This window comes from Onychostruthus taczanowskii, unplaced genomic scaffold, assembly GCF_017590055.1.
Source record: "Onychostruthus taczanowskii isolate IOZ18803 unplaced genomic scaffold, ASM1759005v1 scaffold46, whole genome shotgun sequence".
Classification (NCBI taxonomy): Eukaryota; Metazoa; Chordata; class Aves; order Passeriformes; family Passeridae; genus Onychostruthus; species Onychostruthus taczanowskii.
Window position 1 is genome coordinate 2,695,109 of NW_024502125.1, and position 19,741 is coordinate 2,714,849.

At 40.0% G+C, this 19,741-nt stretch overlaps 1 protein-coding gene across 1 annotated transcript in view; it reads left to right on the forward strand.

Moving 5' to 3' along the window:
- The first annotated feature begins 18,494 nt into the window (after positions 1–18,494).
- RNF180 (ring finger protein 180) overlaps positions 18,495–19,741 on the forward strand; it is a 62,073-nt gene continuing 60,826 nt past the window's right edge. The window contains exon 1 of the mRNA XM_041414660.1: positions 18,495–18,596. Within this exon, the coding sequence (XP_041270594.1) occupies positions 18,495–18,596 (102 nt within the window). The remainder of the gene's footprint in view (positions 18,597–19,741) is intronic.

Below are 19,741 nucleotides of genomic sequence, written 5' to 3' on the forward strand. Positions count from 1 at the left end.
CAGGAGGCTTGGAATTAGATGATCTGTGACGTCAGTCCCAACCCAGGCCATCTTGTGAGTCTCTGATTCTTTACTGTGAGGGTGACAGAGTAGTGGAACAGATTGCTTAGATAGGCCATGGAATCTCTCTCCCCAGAAATATTCAAAATTTGACTGGATGACTATGCAGCATGTTTTAGGTTAACCTGCTTTAATAGGGCATTAGAATGGATGGCATCCAGAAATCCCTTCTAACCCCAGGCATTCTGCAACTTTGTGATTCTGTGAACAGACTCAGTTTTCCACCTACTATTTTTAGTGGGTATTTATGAACTCATATTTCTGGGGGCATTTTATCTGTCTAACACTAAAGACTAACAGAATCTAACATAACAAAATCATAGAGTCTAACATAACAGACTCATAGAATCATACGTCCTTGTGGGCCCACTTCCCAATCTTGTCCCGGCCCCTCTGGATGACTTTCCATCATTCAGGTGTGTCAGTCACCACTCAGCTTGGTGTCATCTGCAAATTTACTGAGGGTGCACTTAGTCTCTCTGTCCTGGTCCCGGTATGGACATCTAGGGGACATCAGTCACCACTGATCTCTGTACAGACAGTGAACCCTTGATCCCTACCTTCTGAATGGTTCCTTCTGAATTCAGCCAACTCCTTAGCCACTATTCATCCACGAAATCCAACTTGAAGAGAAGGATGTTGTAGGGTACCCTGCCAAAGGCTTTACAGAAGCCCAGATAAATGACATCTGTAGCTCTTCTCTTGTCTTCTGAGTCACTCTATCATAGAAAGCCAGTGGGCTGATCAGGCAGGACTTGTCCTTGATGAAGCCATGCTGGCAGTCTCAAACCACTGCTGTCCACTTTATCATGGCAGGTTCCAGCCGGGCTGAGCCCGGTGGACTGCCATGGCAAGGATAGCTCCGTGGATGCTCAGAACAGTCCAAACTCCCAAGCAGTTCCCAGCTGCAGGCAACCAAGCAAGCTTAAGCAATTTCAGCTCTGAGTGATTATCAGCTCTGGGATTTCCGCTCTTTTTGCTTGCTTGTGCCGTAACAGCAGACGCAGGGAGAGAGAGGAGAAGCGCTGTGTGAGGTTCCAAAGAATTCTTTATTAGGGTCTTCCACAAAGGTCCTCAGTGACAGCTCTTCTGCCGAACCAGGCAGAATTAGAGGTTTTTGTACCCTACGGGGGTTTTGGAAATTGTCCAATAGCAAGGGTCAGGGGAAAGTGACCTATAGGCTTACAGAGAGATAAGCAGGGTCCGAAAGGCAGAAGAGAGGGGCTTCTAAGGCCCAGTCATCATGACTTGGCATTTCCTAGCGTGGGCTTCTGACCGCCAAGGAGGCCTTGCAGGCCCTGGGCCTGCTACAGTCCACCACCATCCCTTTGTCTGTGTCCCTTAGCACACCTTCTAGAAGGATGTGTTATCATCTTCCCAGACACAGAAGTGATGCTGACAGGTTGGTATGGCAGCTCCTTTCATCCTTTTTAAAAATGGATTCCATGTTTGCCTTTTGTTCACACACCCAGGACATCACCCGACTGCCATGAATTCTCAAATACCACAGAGATATTTGGCAACTACATTGGCAAATTTCCTCAAGACTCTGGGATGTACCTCATCAGGTCCCATAGACTCAAGTATGTTCAATTTCCTCAGGTGATCTCAAACCTGACCACAGCAGGTGTAACTTTGCTTCTGCAGTTGCTGCCTTGACTTCCAGCCAATACAGACATGTGAAAAGAGAGAGTTTCAGAGAAGGCTGAAGCAAAAAGGCTGTTAAGTACCTCAATCTTCTCCATGTCTACTGTACTGGATGTTTTAACATATATTTTAATGATGGATTTGTTTTCCTGTGGTAAAAATAAGTAAGGTGTTTGGATGATCATTCTAAAAGGAAAAATCTCTTTTAAATATACATATTAGTCATTAAAAAAGGTTCAGAGTTTAATTTTTTTCCCAGTAGAAAATATAGATTTGAAAGTCAACACTATTTTTTTTTTTTAATAAGGAGCATGTCTCTGTTATTAAAACTTGGGAAATACAGTAATTAGTTAGGCATGCTAGTGTCTGGATTGTTGTTTTGTACCAAAGTTAATTTCACTGGAGCAGTTCCTATGTTTCAAAGTTCAACAATTTTTATTTTTTCATCTATAAAACACATACAAAACTATTTTATATGCCAAGATGTCAGAACATGCTACCACATAAAGAGGTTTTATGAATGGTTTTATTTTTCATTTTTCCTTCACTTCTTTTGTCTCATTTTCTTTTGCCTTTACCTTCTTTTCAATTTTTTTATCCTTTCGATTTTTTAATCTATTTATTTTATGGTAATTATGATAATTAGGCCAAGTTTCAAACATATGAGGAAAGACTTCAAGAAAAAATTTCTTGAAGTACAGTCTACTATGGCTTTCCTGTCCCATATATTTTAAGATTCTTCTGATGTGTGTCAAATACTCATCACTTATCACCTCACTATAAATCCTGATAATTTTCTCATATTTGCAAAGTCTTGTGTATAAAATGTTGTGACTAACTACTATGTGTTTTGGGCTCATTCAACAGTGTCTGTGTCCTGAGACATAACAGGAGAGCATATTTATCACAGTATGAAATGTATGATGCATACAGCCAACTCTACTGGACTAAGGAGGCAGCTTAACTTCAGGTTCCCTAGCCTATTTTAAGTCGGGATTTGGCAAAGCAAGCAGCAGTCAGGGGAGTGAAAGCAGATGGAAATAAAACTTAACTGAGGACAAATGTTGTCTTATAGAAGAACATTTTCATTATCTTCCCTGGAATGACTTTTATCTGCAGATTTTCCCCCCACTATTAACAGCAGATATTTTTTCTGTGCCTTGTTAAAAATTTTGACACTAAGCAAAGTTCATAGTCTCAGCTTAATAAGTTTCGTGATAAAACTAATGGACATGTTTTTAATATGTACACAAAAGAGGAAAATTACCTGTGATACTAAACTGCATTAGAAGTCTTATATGATCTCTGCAATTGCTGGAATTTTCTGTGGGTATAAGAAACCTGGGAAAGAGTTCCTATTGGTCCTAATGGACATACCTGGACATATACAACGTACATTTCAAGACAGCAAGTCTTCCTACATTACTGATCTAAAGGTGGATTTTTGACACCTTCTTTCAGAAATGATGCATCAGTGAGGAGAACAATGTCCCTGTGTTCTCACTTCTGATGAGAAGGCAGACAGGGAAGACATTCGGCTTTTGGGGGCTGACATAAGGGACATACCCCCGGATGGTACAGGTCAAGTACCTAGGCTTTTGTGAACTGCGTGGTTTTTCCATCATCAGGTCAGAGCAAGCTCCCAAGCATTTCGGAATGCAAGCATTGGTTTTGAAAAACAAGATAGAAACAGCAGGTCTCTCCCCATAAAAGGCCACACAAACACTTGCAAAGACTGGGGACATGGGAAGAGGGTACAGACTGATTGCAGATGCTGCGAGTCCCCATATTTTCAGAAGCTCTTGCCAGGTTCCTGGCTAGAAAAGCTCTCTTTTCACACACCACAAAGCACTTCCACAGCAGAGTTCCACACAAATTTCCCCAGACTGCTTGCAACACACCCAGATTATGCTGAGAAAATGTTTACAGTGAAGAGCACCTTTGCTAGTTCCAGAGCATCCCTGAGAAACAGCTTGGTTTAAGTCATTCCCATCCTCTGCCCAGGAGACAAAAGTAAATGGGATCGTGCCTCTGCTCTTACCAGGATCTGAGCCCCACCCTGCCTGCCTTCCACATTCCTGGGGTGGAAAGGGCACTCCCACCCTTGAGCTCCATAACATAGGATCAGGCTACAGCCACTGCCAGCAACAAGATACAGGCTCTGCAGTCTGCTCAAGAGTTCACAGACAGACTGCTCAGGTATGCTCTGCAGGATGTGGTCTGGCCAGCCTAGAGATGGGCTGCCACCAGGCTGAGCTGCCATAACACTCTTCCTGGTGACCAGGCAGCCATAGTGCTTCTGCTGTAGTCCTGCTCACCTCATCAGAGTACAGTGACAGCTCTGCACAAAGACCAGCACAAAGTTGTACTTCTGTGCAGAAGGAAGAATTGAGTGCAACCATATCAAGATTGTAGTGAACAGCAAAGGCTGGAGAAGAGCTTCAAGATGTCAGCACAGAGTGAGGCATGGAGGAGGCCAGGTCTGGGAATCATGAACAATGAGGCATAGGCTGGACCTGAAGGCCCCCCAGTCCTGGCAAAGGAGTACATGGCTGTACCCCATCCCACCAGATAGGCCCCATCAGTTTCAGGCTGCTGCAGACACATGAAGGGAAAGGTGTGGACAGCACCCAGAAAAAAAGACTTCACAAGAGGGCATAGCAATACCAACTGCACTATTTTAATGGGAGACCAAGGCTTTTCCTGCAGTTTTCAGGGTTTTGTATTCTTTTACAAGTGCCTTCAAATCCTCTTAGGGGTCAGCACATTTCCCAGAACTGACCTGCCCCTGGTTTTACTGTCCTAGTGTTGCCAGAGGTATGACCTCCTGGAGGTGTTCTGAGGTCTTCATCTTTGTGGGACACTTGCCTCCAGCAATGTTGATGAGCTGACACACAAAAATGACTGTCTGGTTTTGTAGAAAGGGCTGCAACTCCCAAACAAAGGTCTCCTCACCCAGCACCACAGATTTACTCTTTTGCAATTTACATGGCCAAAGCCATGTCCACCAATGGCCCCATACAGCAACTATTTTAGCCAGGGCAGCAGGGCTGCAAGGATCTCTGAGCACTTCTAGAAAATGTCTGCTGAGACATCAGGCTGAAAGACACCCATGTAAATCCTGGGCTCTTGCCCAGCACCTGGTGACCCTGGTGGCTGACAGCTGATGGATCTGAGGGTGCTGTTGAGCCATCTCCAAAAATTGACTCCATTGAGTAAATGTTGCTGTTTACAGCCTGCCTGAAAAGGAGAAAACTCTGTTTTCCTCATTGTCCACCACACAATGCATCCCAGGCAGGACTGGTGAACCAGGGAGTAACATAAGCAAGATTCTATTGAGCAAGATTCCATTGAGCAGATGGGCAGCTTCAGTCAGTTTCCACAACCATGTTTGCATCTCGCAACAGGCCAGAGAAACCTGAGGACAAGGAGTTGCTCCCCTTGGCCAGCACCACAACAGCAGTCATGCATTGCAGAATGGCGAAGACCATCTTAATTCACTGCTTCACAGAGGGGAGGAAGAAAAGCCCAGGCCCCTCAGGAAGGACTTATCTAACTTCCCATGACCCAAACACTTCCCAAGCACTCTCCGTACAGACATCTCCAAGCTCCATCTATGGGACATAATAATTTCTGTAAGGAAGCTCAAAAAGAAAGGCATAGTTTATATGGAAAACGCCCTGGATTCAGCAGAAACCCATATTTCACTTTCAGAGATTTGCAGAGGTGTTCACTACTGGAAACTGATGCCCAAAAAAGGCATTCTCTGATTTTGTTTTCCCAGTTATCCTTAAAAACTGAAATATTAGGCAAATAAGAACAGTTATTTTTTGGGCATCTCAGATACACCTAAATGGAATATTCAGCTGCCAGTAAATAAACTCTTAGAGTCATATGAGATGCTCTCAGGTACAAAACCTGGCTTCTAAGTGCTGCTTTAGAGGACCACCATATCTGTCAACATCAAAAACAAGAGAGAATTTTAAGTAGCATGGAAGACATACGGGTATCTCCATCAAGCCTTGTATTAAAATTGAAAAAGAGACTCAGAATACCAGCTCCTAAGCAGCTCCTAAATTGTCTGCAGTTTATAATACCCATAATATAAACTACAAGATTTTTTTAAATATTTAAGCCTAATTTCTTGCTCAGAGACTGTGGGGATATAGCTTTTTCCTTAAGCATTTGTCCTGTGGCTTAAGCCTGCAGTGAAAGTGTGCCTAAACCATGTCAAAGGGAATAAAATCAACTGCAGTGTGAGTTTTTGGCAGTACTGCTTCTACCTGGAGTTCAGAGTCATGGCTACATGGTTGATTGCTCTTGGATGGATGCTTTGGAAGCATCCTGCTCATCGCTGGAACAGAGAACATTTTGCGGAATCTCACTCTGCAATGACTCTGCAAGAAGCATAGGTAAAGCAGAGAGCTTTTTTTTCAGCCCATCAGTACTTAGTTTTTGCAATTGAAATGGTTACTTTAAGAGGCCTGTTTGTTGGGATAAAACCAGAGCTTATATTCAGAAATTGGAGAAGGACTTCCATGGCAAAAGCAGCGAGGAAACAATTTATGCAGAATCTGGTAAGAGATAAATAACTAAAGTGAAAACACTATTTACTGTAACATCATATTATATTACATATTTTAGATAACTCTATTATAAGAATTTTGGATCTCTATGAGATCTGTCAGGAGAATTCCTAGGTATCACTTCTCAGTAATAATCAAAATAATATGCATAATCAGGGATGAGTGTAGGAGGTTCTCTCAACTACAACAAGTATTTGAGTATTTGAACACTGTCTCATGTCAGAAAGCTTCAAAGATCTCCATTTTGGTTTTGTTGTGCCATCAAACTGCAAATAGCAAGTGCAACATAGAATTTGTTAGACCGCAATTCTCAATTCAGAAACTGAAACACAAATAATATTCAAAAAAGCAAAGCTAGAAATTATCTCAAAATTTTTCATGTCCTCAACTAAAATTGGTATCTGAATGAGGATATTGTCTTCTGAGTGTAAGACAAGTAAGTTTTTCATAATTACATAACTGAAATTGGAACACATACATTAGCAAGCTAATTGATGGCCCTTTGATGTATTATGTACTAAGATTTTTATCTGCTAAGTTCCAGCATGTTCACAGAATAGAGTTCAGAATATCATTAAAAGGAAATAAAAAAATAATTTAATACAACATTAAAATATGTGGAAATCATTATTTCTACAAAAATACTTTGTTCACAGTATATATCCACTCAAACAGGTCATATGAAACTAATATTTTGATCTGTTCTCAAGGCTAATGTGATTCTTTAAGCTGGAGTGTCTTCTAAAATCAAAAACAGGTTCCATTTTTTTCTTCAGCAGTCAGCCAGATTAATAATTCTCTCTACTTACCCTCTATTTAATATTTGTAAGGAATAAGATTAAAGGCATTAGGCATACATAGAAGACAAACACTACTTAAAAGCTAAACTCAAAGCAATTTTCAGTTTAACAGGATAGTAACCAGGCAAGAAGCTGGAAAAAACCCAGCCATGTGCACTCGCAGTTCACAAAGCCACACGTGTCCTGGGCTGCATCCAGAGCAGTGTGGGCAGCAGGGCCAGGGAGGGATTCTGCCCCTCTTCTGCTGAGACCCCACCTGCAGGGCTGCAGCAGCTCTGGGGCCCAGCACAGGAAATATATTCTGTTGGAATGAGTTCAGACCCAAGATGATCAGACTTCTGGAGTACCTCAGCTATAAAGAAAGGCTGAGAGAGTTGGGGCTGTTCAGGCTGAAAAAGAGAAGGCTCCAGAGAGACTTCATAGCATCTTACAGTGCATAAAGTGGGCAGCCTACAAGAGAGCTGGAGAGGGACTTTTTACAAGAACAAGTAGCAATCAGACAAGGATAACAGTTTTAAACTGAAAGAGGGCAGGTTTAGATTAGATATTAGGAAGATATTCTTCACAGTGAGTATTGTCAGACACTGGGACAGGTTGCCCAGACACTTTGTGGATGCCCCACCCTTGGGAGTGTTTGAGGCCAGGATGGATGAGGCTTTGAGCTACTTGGTCTCATGGGAGATGTCCCTGCCCATGGCAGGACAGTTCAGAACCAGATGATCTCTTAGGCCTTTTTCAATCCAAACCATTCTATGGTTAATTTCTTTATATCTCAGCCTAAGAACAAGGCTGGTACATGTAGGTATTAGGACTAATGACTGAAGGAAATTTTCACTCTTTTCTACCCATTCCTATTGAAAAGTTAAATGGATAATTCTAGGGGGTGGAAAAAGCATTTCAAACTGCTTCATATAATGCTGCAATAAAAATATATTTACAAAGATGTAATTTAGACAATAGTAAAACAGAGGATGATGCTGCAGTGTCATGAAGGACTAAATTTCACCAAATGGAAATTACTGTGCAGAGCTGTTCAGAATGTTGGAATGGCAACAACATTGAAAAAAAACCTTAATTCCTTTATAGTCTCTCTAAAGGGAAGATATTTTTACACTATTTAGGAAATATTAACTTTATATACATAGTGAGCACTGACAAGGCAATGCCTCTCATGGGAAAGGAAATCAGGACTAAGAACACAGAGACAGAGTCATGAGATAATAAATTACCAAGGATAATTCTCTTTTCACAAAAAGCATAAAATAAAAAAGTGCCACCAACAACTTTGGAAAACTTACTTGGTGTTTTTTTTCTCCAATATTTTTCTAAGGAAGATTTTCCAATTATCTCCGTGGTAGTACAACTACAACTTTTCAACAACTAAATTTCTTATTTGTCAATGAATTTTGGGTGGGGTTTTTGTTTGGTTTTTTTTTTTTTTTTTTTTTTGTATACATTTCCTAAGTTATAAAAGGCTGCAATAATATTTTATTGCCTCAGTGATGACCTATAAAGAAAACTTTTCACAGCATTTCTTTTGCTGAACTGAGTAAGAAAAGCCATTTCTGTTTTCCCATAAGGCAGGATCTATCCATTTTTATCACCTTATTATTTTTCTTTGTGTCTGTTCTAGCCCAAATTAACTTAAAAAAAATTATTATTATCACTATCCATATTATTTCCAATTAAAAATTACCAGAGCATATTCACCTGCATGTACTGGAAATACATCCACAGTCCAAGACAGAATTAGTTTTTTCAGAGCCACATCACACAGTCAATGCACAGACATCCTGTGATTAATTAATATACTCCATTACTCAACTTCTTTATTGCTTCGAATTGATGAGTCACCACCTGATAGCAGAAATTCTTGCCAGCAATTTCAAAGTGCATAAACTTATATATTATTTACCTGAATCTCATTCATTTTCCAATTCTGTGACAGCCAAGGTTATAAAGTTATATTCTTTGCAAGTTCTAATCCAGCTTCAGTTAGTTGCTCTTCCACATTTTCAAAAAAGGTGTCATCTGCCAATCAGTATTTTTCGATTCCTTTCTGTTCTTTTCTATTTGTTGAAAGTCTGCTGAAAATACTGCTTCAAGTAACAATCCATTTCATTCTAATATTATTTCTGAAAGCATTATCCTTGCTGGGATATAAATTTTTGGATTTTAAAAAAAATTTAACTTCAATTTCAGGTACCTTCCCCAAATTCCTAAGCCGTTCAGATTGGCTGAATTTCTTTAGCTCATGTAAGCTCACCTTACAAGTCAAGCACTTAAGTTGAAAACATACTTTTGTTTTTCATTACTAAAAACTAAACTGAACCAACTTAATCAAAAGCCCCAGTGAAAATTTACAATGATTGGCTTAATGGTATTATTTACACAAACTAAATACCACATAGTACAAAAACCCTTTCAAAGGGTTGTTAGTGCAATTTTATATCTGCTTAGGGAAAAACACTCAAGTTCTTCCTTGAAGATCCCAGACATTCCCTTTCTGATGTAAGCTCCACAGTTCTTTTGGCATAGATGTTTTTCTACATCCTGTATATTCCCATAGAACACAAATTCTTTGAAACCATGCCACCATGAATTTAAAAAAAAAAAAAAACCCAGTGCTTTTACTTTCAGGTGGATAACCAGTATGTTCTTCCAGGTTAAAGGAAATGTGGGATAAACCTCTTTTCTGTATAAGTAGTTTCCCTTCTAGGAACTAGCTTTCAACACCTGGCAAGAAACAAAGTTCAGTGATTTACTATATTTACAGTATATGGTTTTTTATGTTTTCTTTGTCCTCTCTCAAGATAGCAGGGTTCCTTGACCACCAGGATTGTGAAGCACAGAAAGGATTCCTACATTTAACATAGCTCTGGATTCCCTTCCAGGGAATAAGAAAGCACAAATTAAGAAAATTATGTTAAGAATTACTTTATTAGATCTAGTCCTATGTGACTTGAAAAATGTCTTCCCTTGCTATAATCCAGCCTATCATCACAATTTTAGATGGATTTGATTATTTTTCAAAAAGAAGTAAAAGCAAAGCAAAGCAAATATTTTGTTAATTGATGGATATTCTGTATAGACTTTATGTTTATTATAGGAGTATGACAAGATTTACAAATCAAATATAAACCATTATGTTCGAGTAAAAGAGTATGCAATGTAATTTTCTCACAATTTACCTTGTAATAGGAAAAGCTTTTCAACAGTGTGCTGAATTGAAAGTCAGGCTGTACTCTCAATAGGATAAAACTACACAAAATATAATCTCCATACAGTAAAAATGTTATGCTTGATGGCATATTGTTAACAAAACAATAGTGTTAACAAAATTTATCCAATAGTTAATCCAATAGTGAAGGATGAAAGAGGCCAGGGTTGCTCATTGGGCTTCTCCTAAAACTATGCTGTTCAAATGTGCAAGCTGCTTAGAAGAGAAAAGAAAAAGAGGGGAGGGGGGGAGGGAGGGACAAAAAAAAAACAAAACAAAACCAACAAAAAACAAACAATAAACAGACAAAAACTCAAACAAAACAACAACAACAACAACAACAACAACAACAAAAACAAAAAAAAAACCCCACAACCCACCCAAAAAAAAAAAAAAAAAAAAAAAAAAAAAAACCCCAGCAGGTAGTGGCAAAGATGATTTTCTTTCTGTGCTCAGTATCAAGTCCCAAAAGTTGTACTCAACAATTTCTATTACTTCATTCTTTTCTACTAATGCTCCCTCTCTGGCCATTTTCCAGAACATGTGACCAAATAATAGATATGCAGGTCTTGAAGATGACCCCACATAATAGAGCAGCCTAATGGGTTGAAGAACCAGGGATTACAGTCTGGGTTGATGTCTTGTGTAGCCACTAGTACATTACCAAATAGCTGCAGAAAATGTAACTTCTTGTAATGAAGAAGTATTTTGGTAAAGAAAGAAACTCTACAGGAATGACAGTTAGGTCATCCCTCTCCCTAGGCAGTTATATCAACACAACTGGAATGGAATTTACATGTTCCTGGTGTGATTATTGGAATACATGACCACTTGTTAGAGGTTCTCATAGAATACCTGTGAGCTGGATACATTCTCCATTGTCATGGACATGAAAACAGAATGTGCCACTGTATATGCACCAGTTGCTACAGCCCTGCAGGGTGCTTCAGTGCACAATGACCCACTGCTCAGGCCTTCAATGCAGTCTTCCCGAGACACGAGCAGTGCCCCAGAACAGCAAAGACACTCTCTGGTTTCTGACTTTCTGTGTTAGTTTGGCACTGATCCTTGAACTCCTACCATAGACTTAAGAGGCTATCCCAGCAAAAGGCATTTCATATATAGCCTGCCTTGGAATTAACTACTGCATTAGCTTGTCGTGAGCCCTAAAGCCACAGCACAATTCATCCTCTCTAGTATTCCACAGTCCAGCTGCCCTGTGATAGACAAACGTTATCTTTAAGATAATCAATACAGTTAACCACACAGTACAGCTGATTGGCTCTGGATATAGTCTTGTAGTCAGCAGAAAAGTTTCATTCTTCCTCATTCCATTTGCTGTTGTTGTGATGCAAGCCATATGGTCCTTTTCATCTCTTAATCCCAGAGCCACCTTCATGACTATTTCTTCTTTTTGTGGAATTCCATTAAATTCAAGTAGTCCAACCCTACAACCTACTTAAACTGAAGCAAATGAGATGAAAAAAAAATTAAAATATCTCTCTCCTAATATTTTCAACAGAAATGTCAGAAGTTGAGTCCTGAAGTGTCTTGAACTCATCATTTTAATCGGTATTTTATTTCCTCCATTCAGCTATTTCATGTGTTGTTCTATCGCTTTGTCAATTAAGTTTGCTAAAACTTGCCTTATAAGCTGCAATTCTTTATGACTGATAAATATTGCTTTTTCTAATAGCCATTTTAGTCTAAATTTGAGCATACTGTATCACACTATAAATTATTTGAAAATAATAGTCTGTTTCTTCTACATATAGTTACTGTACTGCACATGGCAGAGTCAAACAGAGTTTAGTTATTGGGAGCATCCTACTCGTGATGTTCTTTACTGGGTCTACCCTAAGAAAGAAAAAGTGGCAATTGCCACATCTCACGTTGTAATCTTTGTGCACTTTGTAACCTTTGCAGTGCAATTTGGTCTCCATGACAGCCCAGATCTTATTGTGTCCTACATTATCGAAAACATCTACCTGATAATATAATCTTGTCTTGACTTGCAGGGATTGTATATTGAAATACAAGAAAGATCACAGAAATTATATATCATACATATAGGAGAAAGCCTGAAATGAAGGTTTCACTTTTCCAAATCACCTCCACAGGCAAAGAAGTGAAGAGACTCTAATTTAATTTTCCTCAGCCATCTTCCAGCCTTTCTTGCTCTCATATTGCTTTAAAATTGTTCCATTCTCGTGTTTGAAGATTGTCATTAGCATCATCAGCAGACTGTCAGCTACAAGCACGTACCGGCTCCCGGTCAAGCCCCAGTGTCACCACATGAGACCAAATCCCCACTGCGGATCAAAAGACGCCGCAGGGATGGAAGCCGCCGGCTCGTTTCTCTTGGCTGCCGCGGCACCCACGCTCACCGGCCTGGGGCCGCCGTGCCGCCCTTCCTTCCATGGAGCCCCGCGTGATGTGCAGCAATTTCCTACACCCACTCACCAGTGTTCGTCATTCGCTCGCTGCATTTCATTTAATGCTTCCTCCTTTCTCTTGCTCTACATTAGGACAGTCGGGGGCTGCTTGAGGACGCCCAACCTAGCAGGTGACGGCCGGCGGGCGCTCGCCGGTCCCTGCCATGTCCCTGGCCTGGCTCTATGAGATTACGATCTATGGGTTTGGGTCGATTCCTCGGGCCTGAGGGAACGCAGTTTCTTTCCCAATGCCCATTGAAAAGTTACCGTTCGGAATTCCCTCAACCTTAATTCTCTCCGCCTCTCTTCTCCCTGGTCACAGCTAGCCGCCGGCGCTGACCCCACCCCGCTCCATCTCTGCCAGTCAGGAGACGAGAGGACGTGCCAGCCTCGGGGCTCGGCACGGCGCAGGCTGCCGCGGGCATTGCCCTCATCCCCCCGACAGTAGGGCTGGTCCCAGCGCCGCCGAGGGTCCCCGCCGGCCGCAGCAGCCGCCTGGGCGGCCCGGGCTGCCGCCGTGTGCCTCCCGAGGGCAGGGGCCGCGCTGGCGGAGCGCTTTCCGCCGCCGTTTGTCTCGCGTCTCTTCCCGTTCGCGGGAGCAGCTGCTGCTGCGCAACCCCTTCCCCGCCCGCCCTGTCGCTCCAGTGCCGTCGCCTTCTCCTCGCAGCTTCGCACGGCGCGGCCCGGTGAGCAGAGCGGGGCCGGGGCGGCGGGAGGCGCCGCAGCCGCCCGTAGGGCCGAGGCGGGCCCGGGCCGGGGGCGCGGGGGGCGCGGGGTGAGCGCGGCGGTGCGGACACCCGCCCGGAGCCGGGGGAGCGGCCGGGCTGGCCGTCCCCGGGTGAGCCCTGCCCCCGACTGAGCCCCGTGTCTTCCTACTCGGGGTTAACTCGGCGGGGCCGGTCGGGCCTGGGCAGGCTCGGGGGTGTCTGAGGCCAGCGGCTGCGGCAGTCCACAGCCTGGTGTCCCGTGCTGTGCTGGGACAACGGCACCCTATTCCTGCTTGTTTCGGTCTCTACTTTGTGCCACAGCTAGTGCCTCTATGCGTAAGAGCATGAAACAGGCAGCTCTGACCTTGGGATCTCTTGGAAGAACGAGATTACACACCGATCCGTGATCTTCCAGTGACCCGCCAGGTCTGTTCCCTGTCAAAGCCATTTACACACTCCATTGTCCTAGCTGCGCCTGGACGACCTGTTGACTTAGGCAGCTTGCTGCAGGGGGTTTAGCAAGTCAAGAAGTGTGTTGCAAGTAACATTTATTTTTGTTTTTAACTTCCGTTTATTATTACATGGGTTGGTCTTGGTACAAAAGTATCACATCAGCCACCCTCTGACATTAACTTCCATCATACGTAAGCCGATCACACAACGGCTGAACTGGTAGAGTTCGTAGACGAGAAGGAAATGCACAGAAGCAGATGCTGCATCTTTCTGCTTCTCTTCTTTGGCAGCCTGGAGACGGTTCTTTAAATTTTCTCCCCATCTTAAGTGCTATCTTGTTGAGAAATGTTGTTGAAGTAGGTTTTTAAAAGCGTTTCTTTAATCAGAAATACTTTGGAGATCAGCAACTAGCAGGCAGTTTTTAAAGCATACCCTAATGTCTTCCATGGTGTTCTCCCTGTCTGGTAAAGTATCAGTTTGTCCTTTTCTGGGAGCAGGAACGTGGAGAATGGACTCTTGTTGGCTAGGACAGCTCATTTAGCTTTTCTCTGTCATCCTCCTGCAAAGCTGACACTCATCTAATTTTTTTAAGACTGTCAATAACTTGCTGAAGTTTCAGTGGCCTAGTTTCTAATCTAATTATTATTGTAATTTTCATGGCTGCAGTGTTCTGAATGGGTCATAGGTGATTTTTGAAGAAAAGGTATTGATAACTGCTTGTGCTGCTACACTTATTTTCTCATTTTTATGTATTTGTGAATGAAGGGCAAGTTAGTTGAAATTCTAGACTGGATTTCAACAATAATTTAGGGGATTGTGTTTAGTTCTTCACTATGAATAGATGAGAATTTTTAATAGGAGTCTTACTTCATGCTTTTTAGCAATTTTTTTGAAAACAGAATGACCAAAATGTAATATATTATACAATTTGGACTTTGTAAGAAATGTAGATTATTTAGGTAATTTATGTAATCTGTCTAGTCTTCTCAACTGGTAAAACTTCAGTTCTGCATCCAGAACTTGCATTCAGCAAGAATAGCTGACTCATTTGAAGGAGTTCACAAAATAGCAGTGGCAGTTGGAGATCAAGAAAGCATTATCTCTGTGGAAAAAGAGAAAGATTTATTTAATTCAAAGACAAGATTGAAGCTAATATCTAATAAGTGTTTAAAGTTGTAAAATGTTCTACGCAGAAGAAAAGGAGCAATTTTGTTCTCTGTATTCACAGCAAATAAGGGAAATTAGAAGAAAATTCCATTTAAGTATTAGGGGGAAAATTAATAATAAAAGATAAGAAGACAATGAAATAGTTTGGAAAGGCTGTAAAATCTTTATCAAAGGTCTCTAAGAGAAGATTAGACCAATGAGTTCCAAAGAAAGGGAACTGAGACTGACTTGTAAAGGAAGTCTTAGGACTCCGCTATTGGTTTTACTGGGACTAAATAATAGAAAAGAGTTTGAAGGTTATCAGACAATAGCCGTGGAAGACTATAGGCTTTTAAACACTGATACATCTGCATGCTGCTTGGGAGGCAAGCATGAGCTCACACAAGGCAACTGACCTGAAAGCAGTACAGCCACAACACATGTGACCTAGTACTAAGATGAAAAGGCCTAGTCAGGGCCTGACACTATTGAAAAACTTTTTATCTTTATGTAGGCACATTTTGTTGAAGAAGAACAAGATGCCTCTTAATAGTCTTCACAAACCAATACAAATGAAAGTTAGGAAAATATATCCAAAACACTAAGGTTAAAGTGCATTTAACAAAAAAAGCTTCGGAATACTGTGTTCATATGCATTTATTTGAACTTATGTGCAAAACAAAATAAAAGTGCATGCCAATGCAATAAATGAGAAACATGATATGTGTAGAAACCTCTGCAATATGTTAACATGCAACTATAGAGTTTCCTCTGTCCTTTGTGAGGACTGCAAGACATGCAGATTTTTAATACACCTACTTACTTTTTAAATATTCCTAGTCCAGAAAAACACTTCAGCCTGCTGTATCATAGTATTAAAAAAAGTATCCACTTGAGTTGGATTTTTTCCATGTAGTTCACTCTTGGTTACACAAAACACAAAAAAATACAACCATGCTGTATGTGTCATTACACATATACTATGCACTCATTTCTCTTATGTAAGTGTAATTTTAAATAAAAGGTATATGCTGAGCTAAGAAGAACCTCTCAAAGGGTATAACTAGATAAACAAAATAAATAAATAAAAAGACCTTTTATTGTGCAGTAAAGCTTGGAAGATGTTATATAGATGAGGAGGATGTTTACATCAGCTCAAATGACAGTGATCCTTAGAGAGCCTTTGTTTGCATGACTTGAACCATGTCTTTTAAATATAGCAGGTGCATTTATTCATCAGTCTTTTATCTGATTGTTGAGAGGTCTATCCCCAAGTGGTTTTTGCCCTGCTCCAGTCATCAGCTTCAGATGAAGCAACTGTTCAAAAGGTAGCAAGACATTCTCTTGGAACAGAATGTATATAGAGACATAAATATATCATTTGGATAAAAAAATACAGCATAAAAAGTGATGCAAGGTATGTATCATTTCACATCAAGAAGGTATTTGAGTAGGTGAGGATATGGCTGTACCTCAAAATAATGTCTGAGCTGGCTGCATGCAAAATATCTTTCAGTCCATCCTTAGATTGGATTGATTGGTTGATCTTAGATTAGAGGCTCACACTGAACTGTTGTAAAATTAAATTCATTCTAGAAGCATGTTGTGAATTTGTGAAGAATAAATTAATTAGAACAGCTTTAAAGTGTTTGAGTGATAAAAAGAAATTCATAACTGATAATTATTCTCTTGATACCCTGTGGTGCCCAGTGTTACAACAGCAAAGTGATACAAAGTACTTCTAAAAATTATCAGAGAATGAATTTACTTTAAAAAAAAAATCATTCATAGACAGGTTCATTATTTTATATGTCACATTCTGAAATGTATCTGGTACAGAAAGTAGCAGCACTGACAAAGGTAAGTTAGTAAAAATTAAGTTTTGGTTAAGTAAAAACTGAAGTTCTGCTTAAGTCAAAGTGTTTGAATTGTTCAATTTTTGTCAGGAACAAAACAGATTACTAGTATAAGTTCTTAGTTTTTTTATGTGTATCTTTCATAATCTCTTGCGTGTCTATCTTAAGATTCATTAATGGACCCTTAATAAAAATTCATTTTAATTGTGATATTGTAAGGAAATATTTACTGTTTGCCTTAATTTCACTTCTTAAGCTGAGAGTGGATCTGATTGTTAAAAACTGCATGTATACTTGAGCTCGGGTCTGCTGCGTGTACACGTTTCTGCTTGTCCTTATCAAACTATATTTCAGACCTTTGTTTTTGTAGAAAAGTAAAAAATACAATGAATGAAGACCTCAGATGTAAATAAAATATAATTAGTAACCTCTCTGTGTGTTGCATTGTCTTTGATCAAATCAGAAAACAAGGCAGAAAAAGGAAAGGTAGAAATGGGGAAAATACAAAAGTCTGTATGTTTCAACAAGGCAAACTGCTCTTCAGACAGCCTTTCGTGAAGACCTCACAGTTTCTTTAGTTAGTGAAAACTAAAAAAAAAAATTAAATGTCAAAATACTTGCAAAATTAGATGTTTGGACTCTGAAACTTTTTACACTGATATTTTAGTTTCATAGTCCAGTGTGCCCATCAGTGAGTGCTGTGCACTTTAGCACTCGGAGTAGGCCTAACTCTACTATAGGGCTTGAGTTCCCACGTAGATGAAAAAGATTTTCTTCTTTTTTTTTTTTTTTTTTTTTTTAATGTAGCTAGCACAAGGGGGTAAAAACATAAGTACTTCAAAAGAAAAGTTGGAGGATCTTTGGAGAAAACATGACAAAAGGGAAAGACTTTGGAAGAAGCTAGAGAACACCAGAGAGACAATCAGGATGCAGCAAGATAGAAAAAGAGAAAAACAGAATATTTTTCTTGTCCTTCTGGTGGCTTATGTAGGTTCTGTTTCACAAAGAGGTTGATAAAGGTCCTTGAAAAATGTTTGCACCAGTAGTGCTCATCCTTGCACACAAAATAATTTAAGGGAGCAAGCCTCCAGGGCGTGTTGAGAAAAGAATCTGTCATCTATAGTTCTATGTTGGCATTCATTATTGTTATGTGACATTATATGTGTGTATGTTTATTTATTGCTTAAGGTAGCAATGACTAATTGCTATGGACATATTCCAGAAAAACTGGAGTTCTCTTGTCTTTTGTCCAAATATTGGACAAGCTTTTTGTTTGATTGATTGGTCAGTTTTGGTTTATTTTAATTTGATTTTAGTTGTTTTGCTGTTGCAGCTTTCTAGTTCTTTTTGCAACCTGGAAATAAAACCAGCTGTTTCACGTTACTATTTAAAACATCTAGATGGCATGCTATACATGATCAGAGTATGTTTGTAAGTAAAGTATTAGTCTCCTCTAAAGTGGTGAGAATATTTATGGACTTCAAGGTCTCAAGAGTCAAGTGGTGTTTCAACAGGTGACCAAATTGTACGCTTTGTGGTCTTTACAGGTCAACATACAGAGCTGCAATATCCCAGGCTGACATAATGAACAACCAAGAAGCTGGTGTTCTATGTTGCTGGAGATGTAGGAAATACATAGCAAATTCTGTTTTTCTTGCAAAATGTAATGGGAAAAAAGCATCCAAAGTAAGTATAGCTTCTTCTAAGGGAGATTTTAAGTTCTTCTGGTGCCATTTATTTTAAATGAAGGAGAAGTATTAGACTTAGCCTCACGTTGTAGTTAATCTCTTGTGGAGGTATGTAGTAAAGTAGAGACAGTTCTGTAGAGACTAGTGGAGGAAGTAATTTTAGTGAAGCCGAGTAGGCAGTGATCACCTTCATGTTCTGCCACATGCAGGCTCATGCTCATGGACACTTGGCTACTAGTGTACAGAGCACTACCATTTCTAATATAAAAATGGGGTTTGGTTTTGATGGTTTTAAAGCAGTCTTTTTTTGTTTTAATATCTCTTAATGGACAACTCTTTGTGTATAAGGTACATTTTAAAGACTGGTTCTAATTTCCACTGTGGTAGTTAACTCTGTGTAAAATATCCCTACATCAGAAAATTTTGCTCTTCATTTTTTAAATATGGACCATAGTCTGTGCACAAAAATAGCTCAGAAGATTAGTCTGCCCCAAGCAGGGTTATACCCTGCTCAGTAATTTATATTGTGTTTATTAAAATAAACAGAAGGATAATTACACAGAATAAAACCATGATAGAGTATTTCCTACTGTTTTATAATGACAGCTACTAATCATAAAGAGCTAGGGTCTTCCCAAATGTGCCAAAAAAGCTTACAGCCTCTTGAATCAAAGTTCAAAAGCAAATAGAAAAGAAGGTGACAATGTTTTCTATTAATGTGTTAGTAATGCAATAACATTCATTTGCACACTAGAGAGGGGTACAACCCATAGATGTAGAAACAAAGTTAGTTTTTAAGATCATGATAGTATTATCAATAAAGCCCATTTTAATCACTCTGCTTACAGAGATTGAAGTTCTGGAATAATTTTCACACTTTATATTTGAGGTTCTTTTGTGTGTGGTTTGAAATGATTTTTAGGGGGGAATGTGGAAATTCCAACTCCTTCCATGGAAAAAAATGTAGTGAAAAGAAAAAGATATCTTTGTCCAAGCTCCCCATGGTGGAGCTTTTAGTTGTGAGTGGAGATCCACCCATCATTGCACATGACTGATCCATTTATGTAGGTAGCAAATAAAAAACTGTAATTTAACACTGTATCTAAAGAGATTGGCAGGGAAAGACAGTACTATGATGAGAAG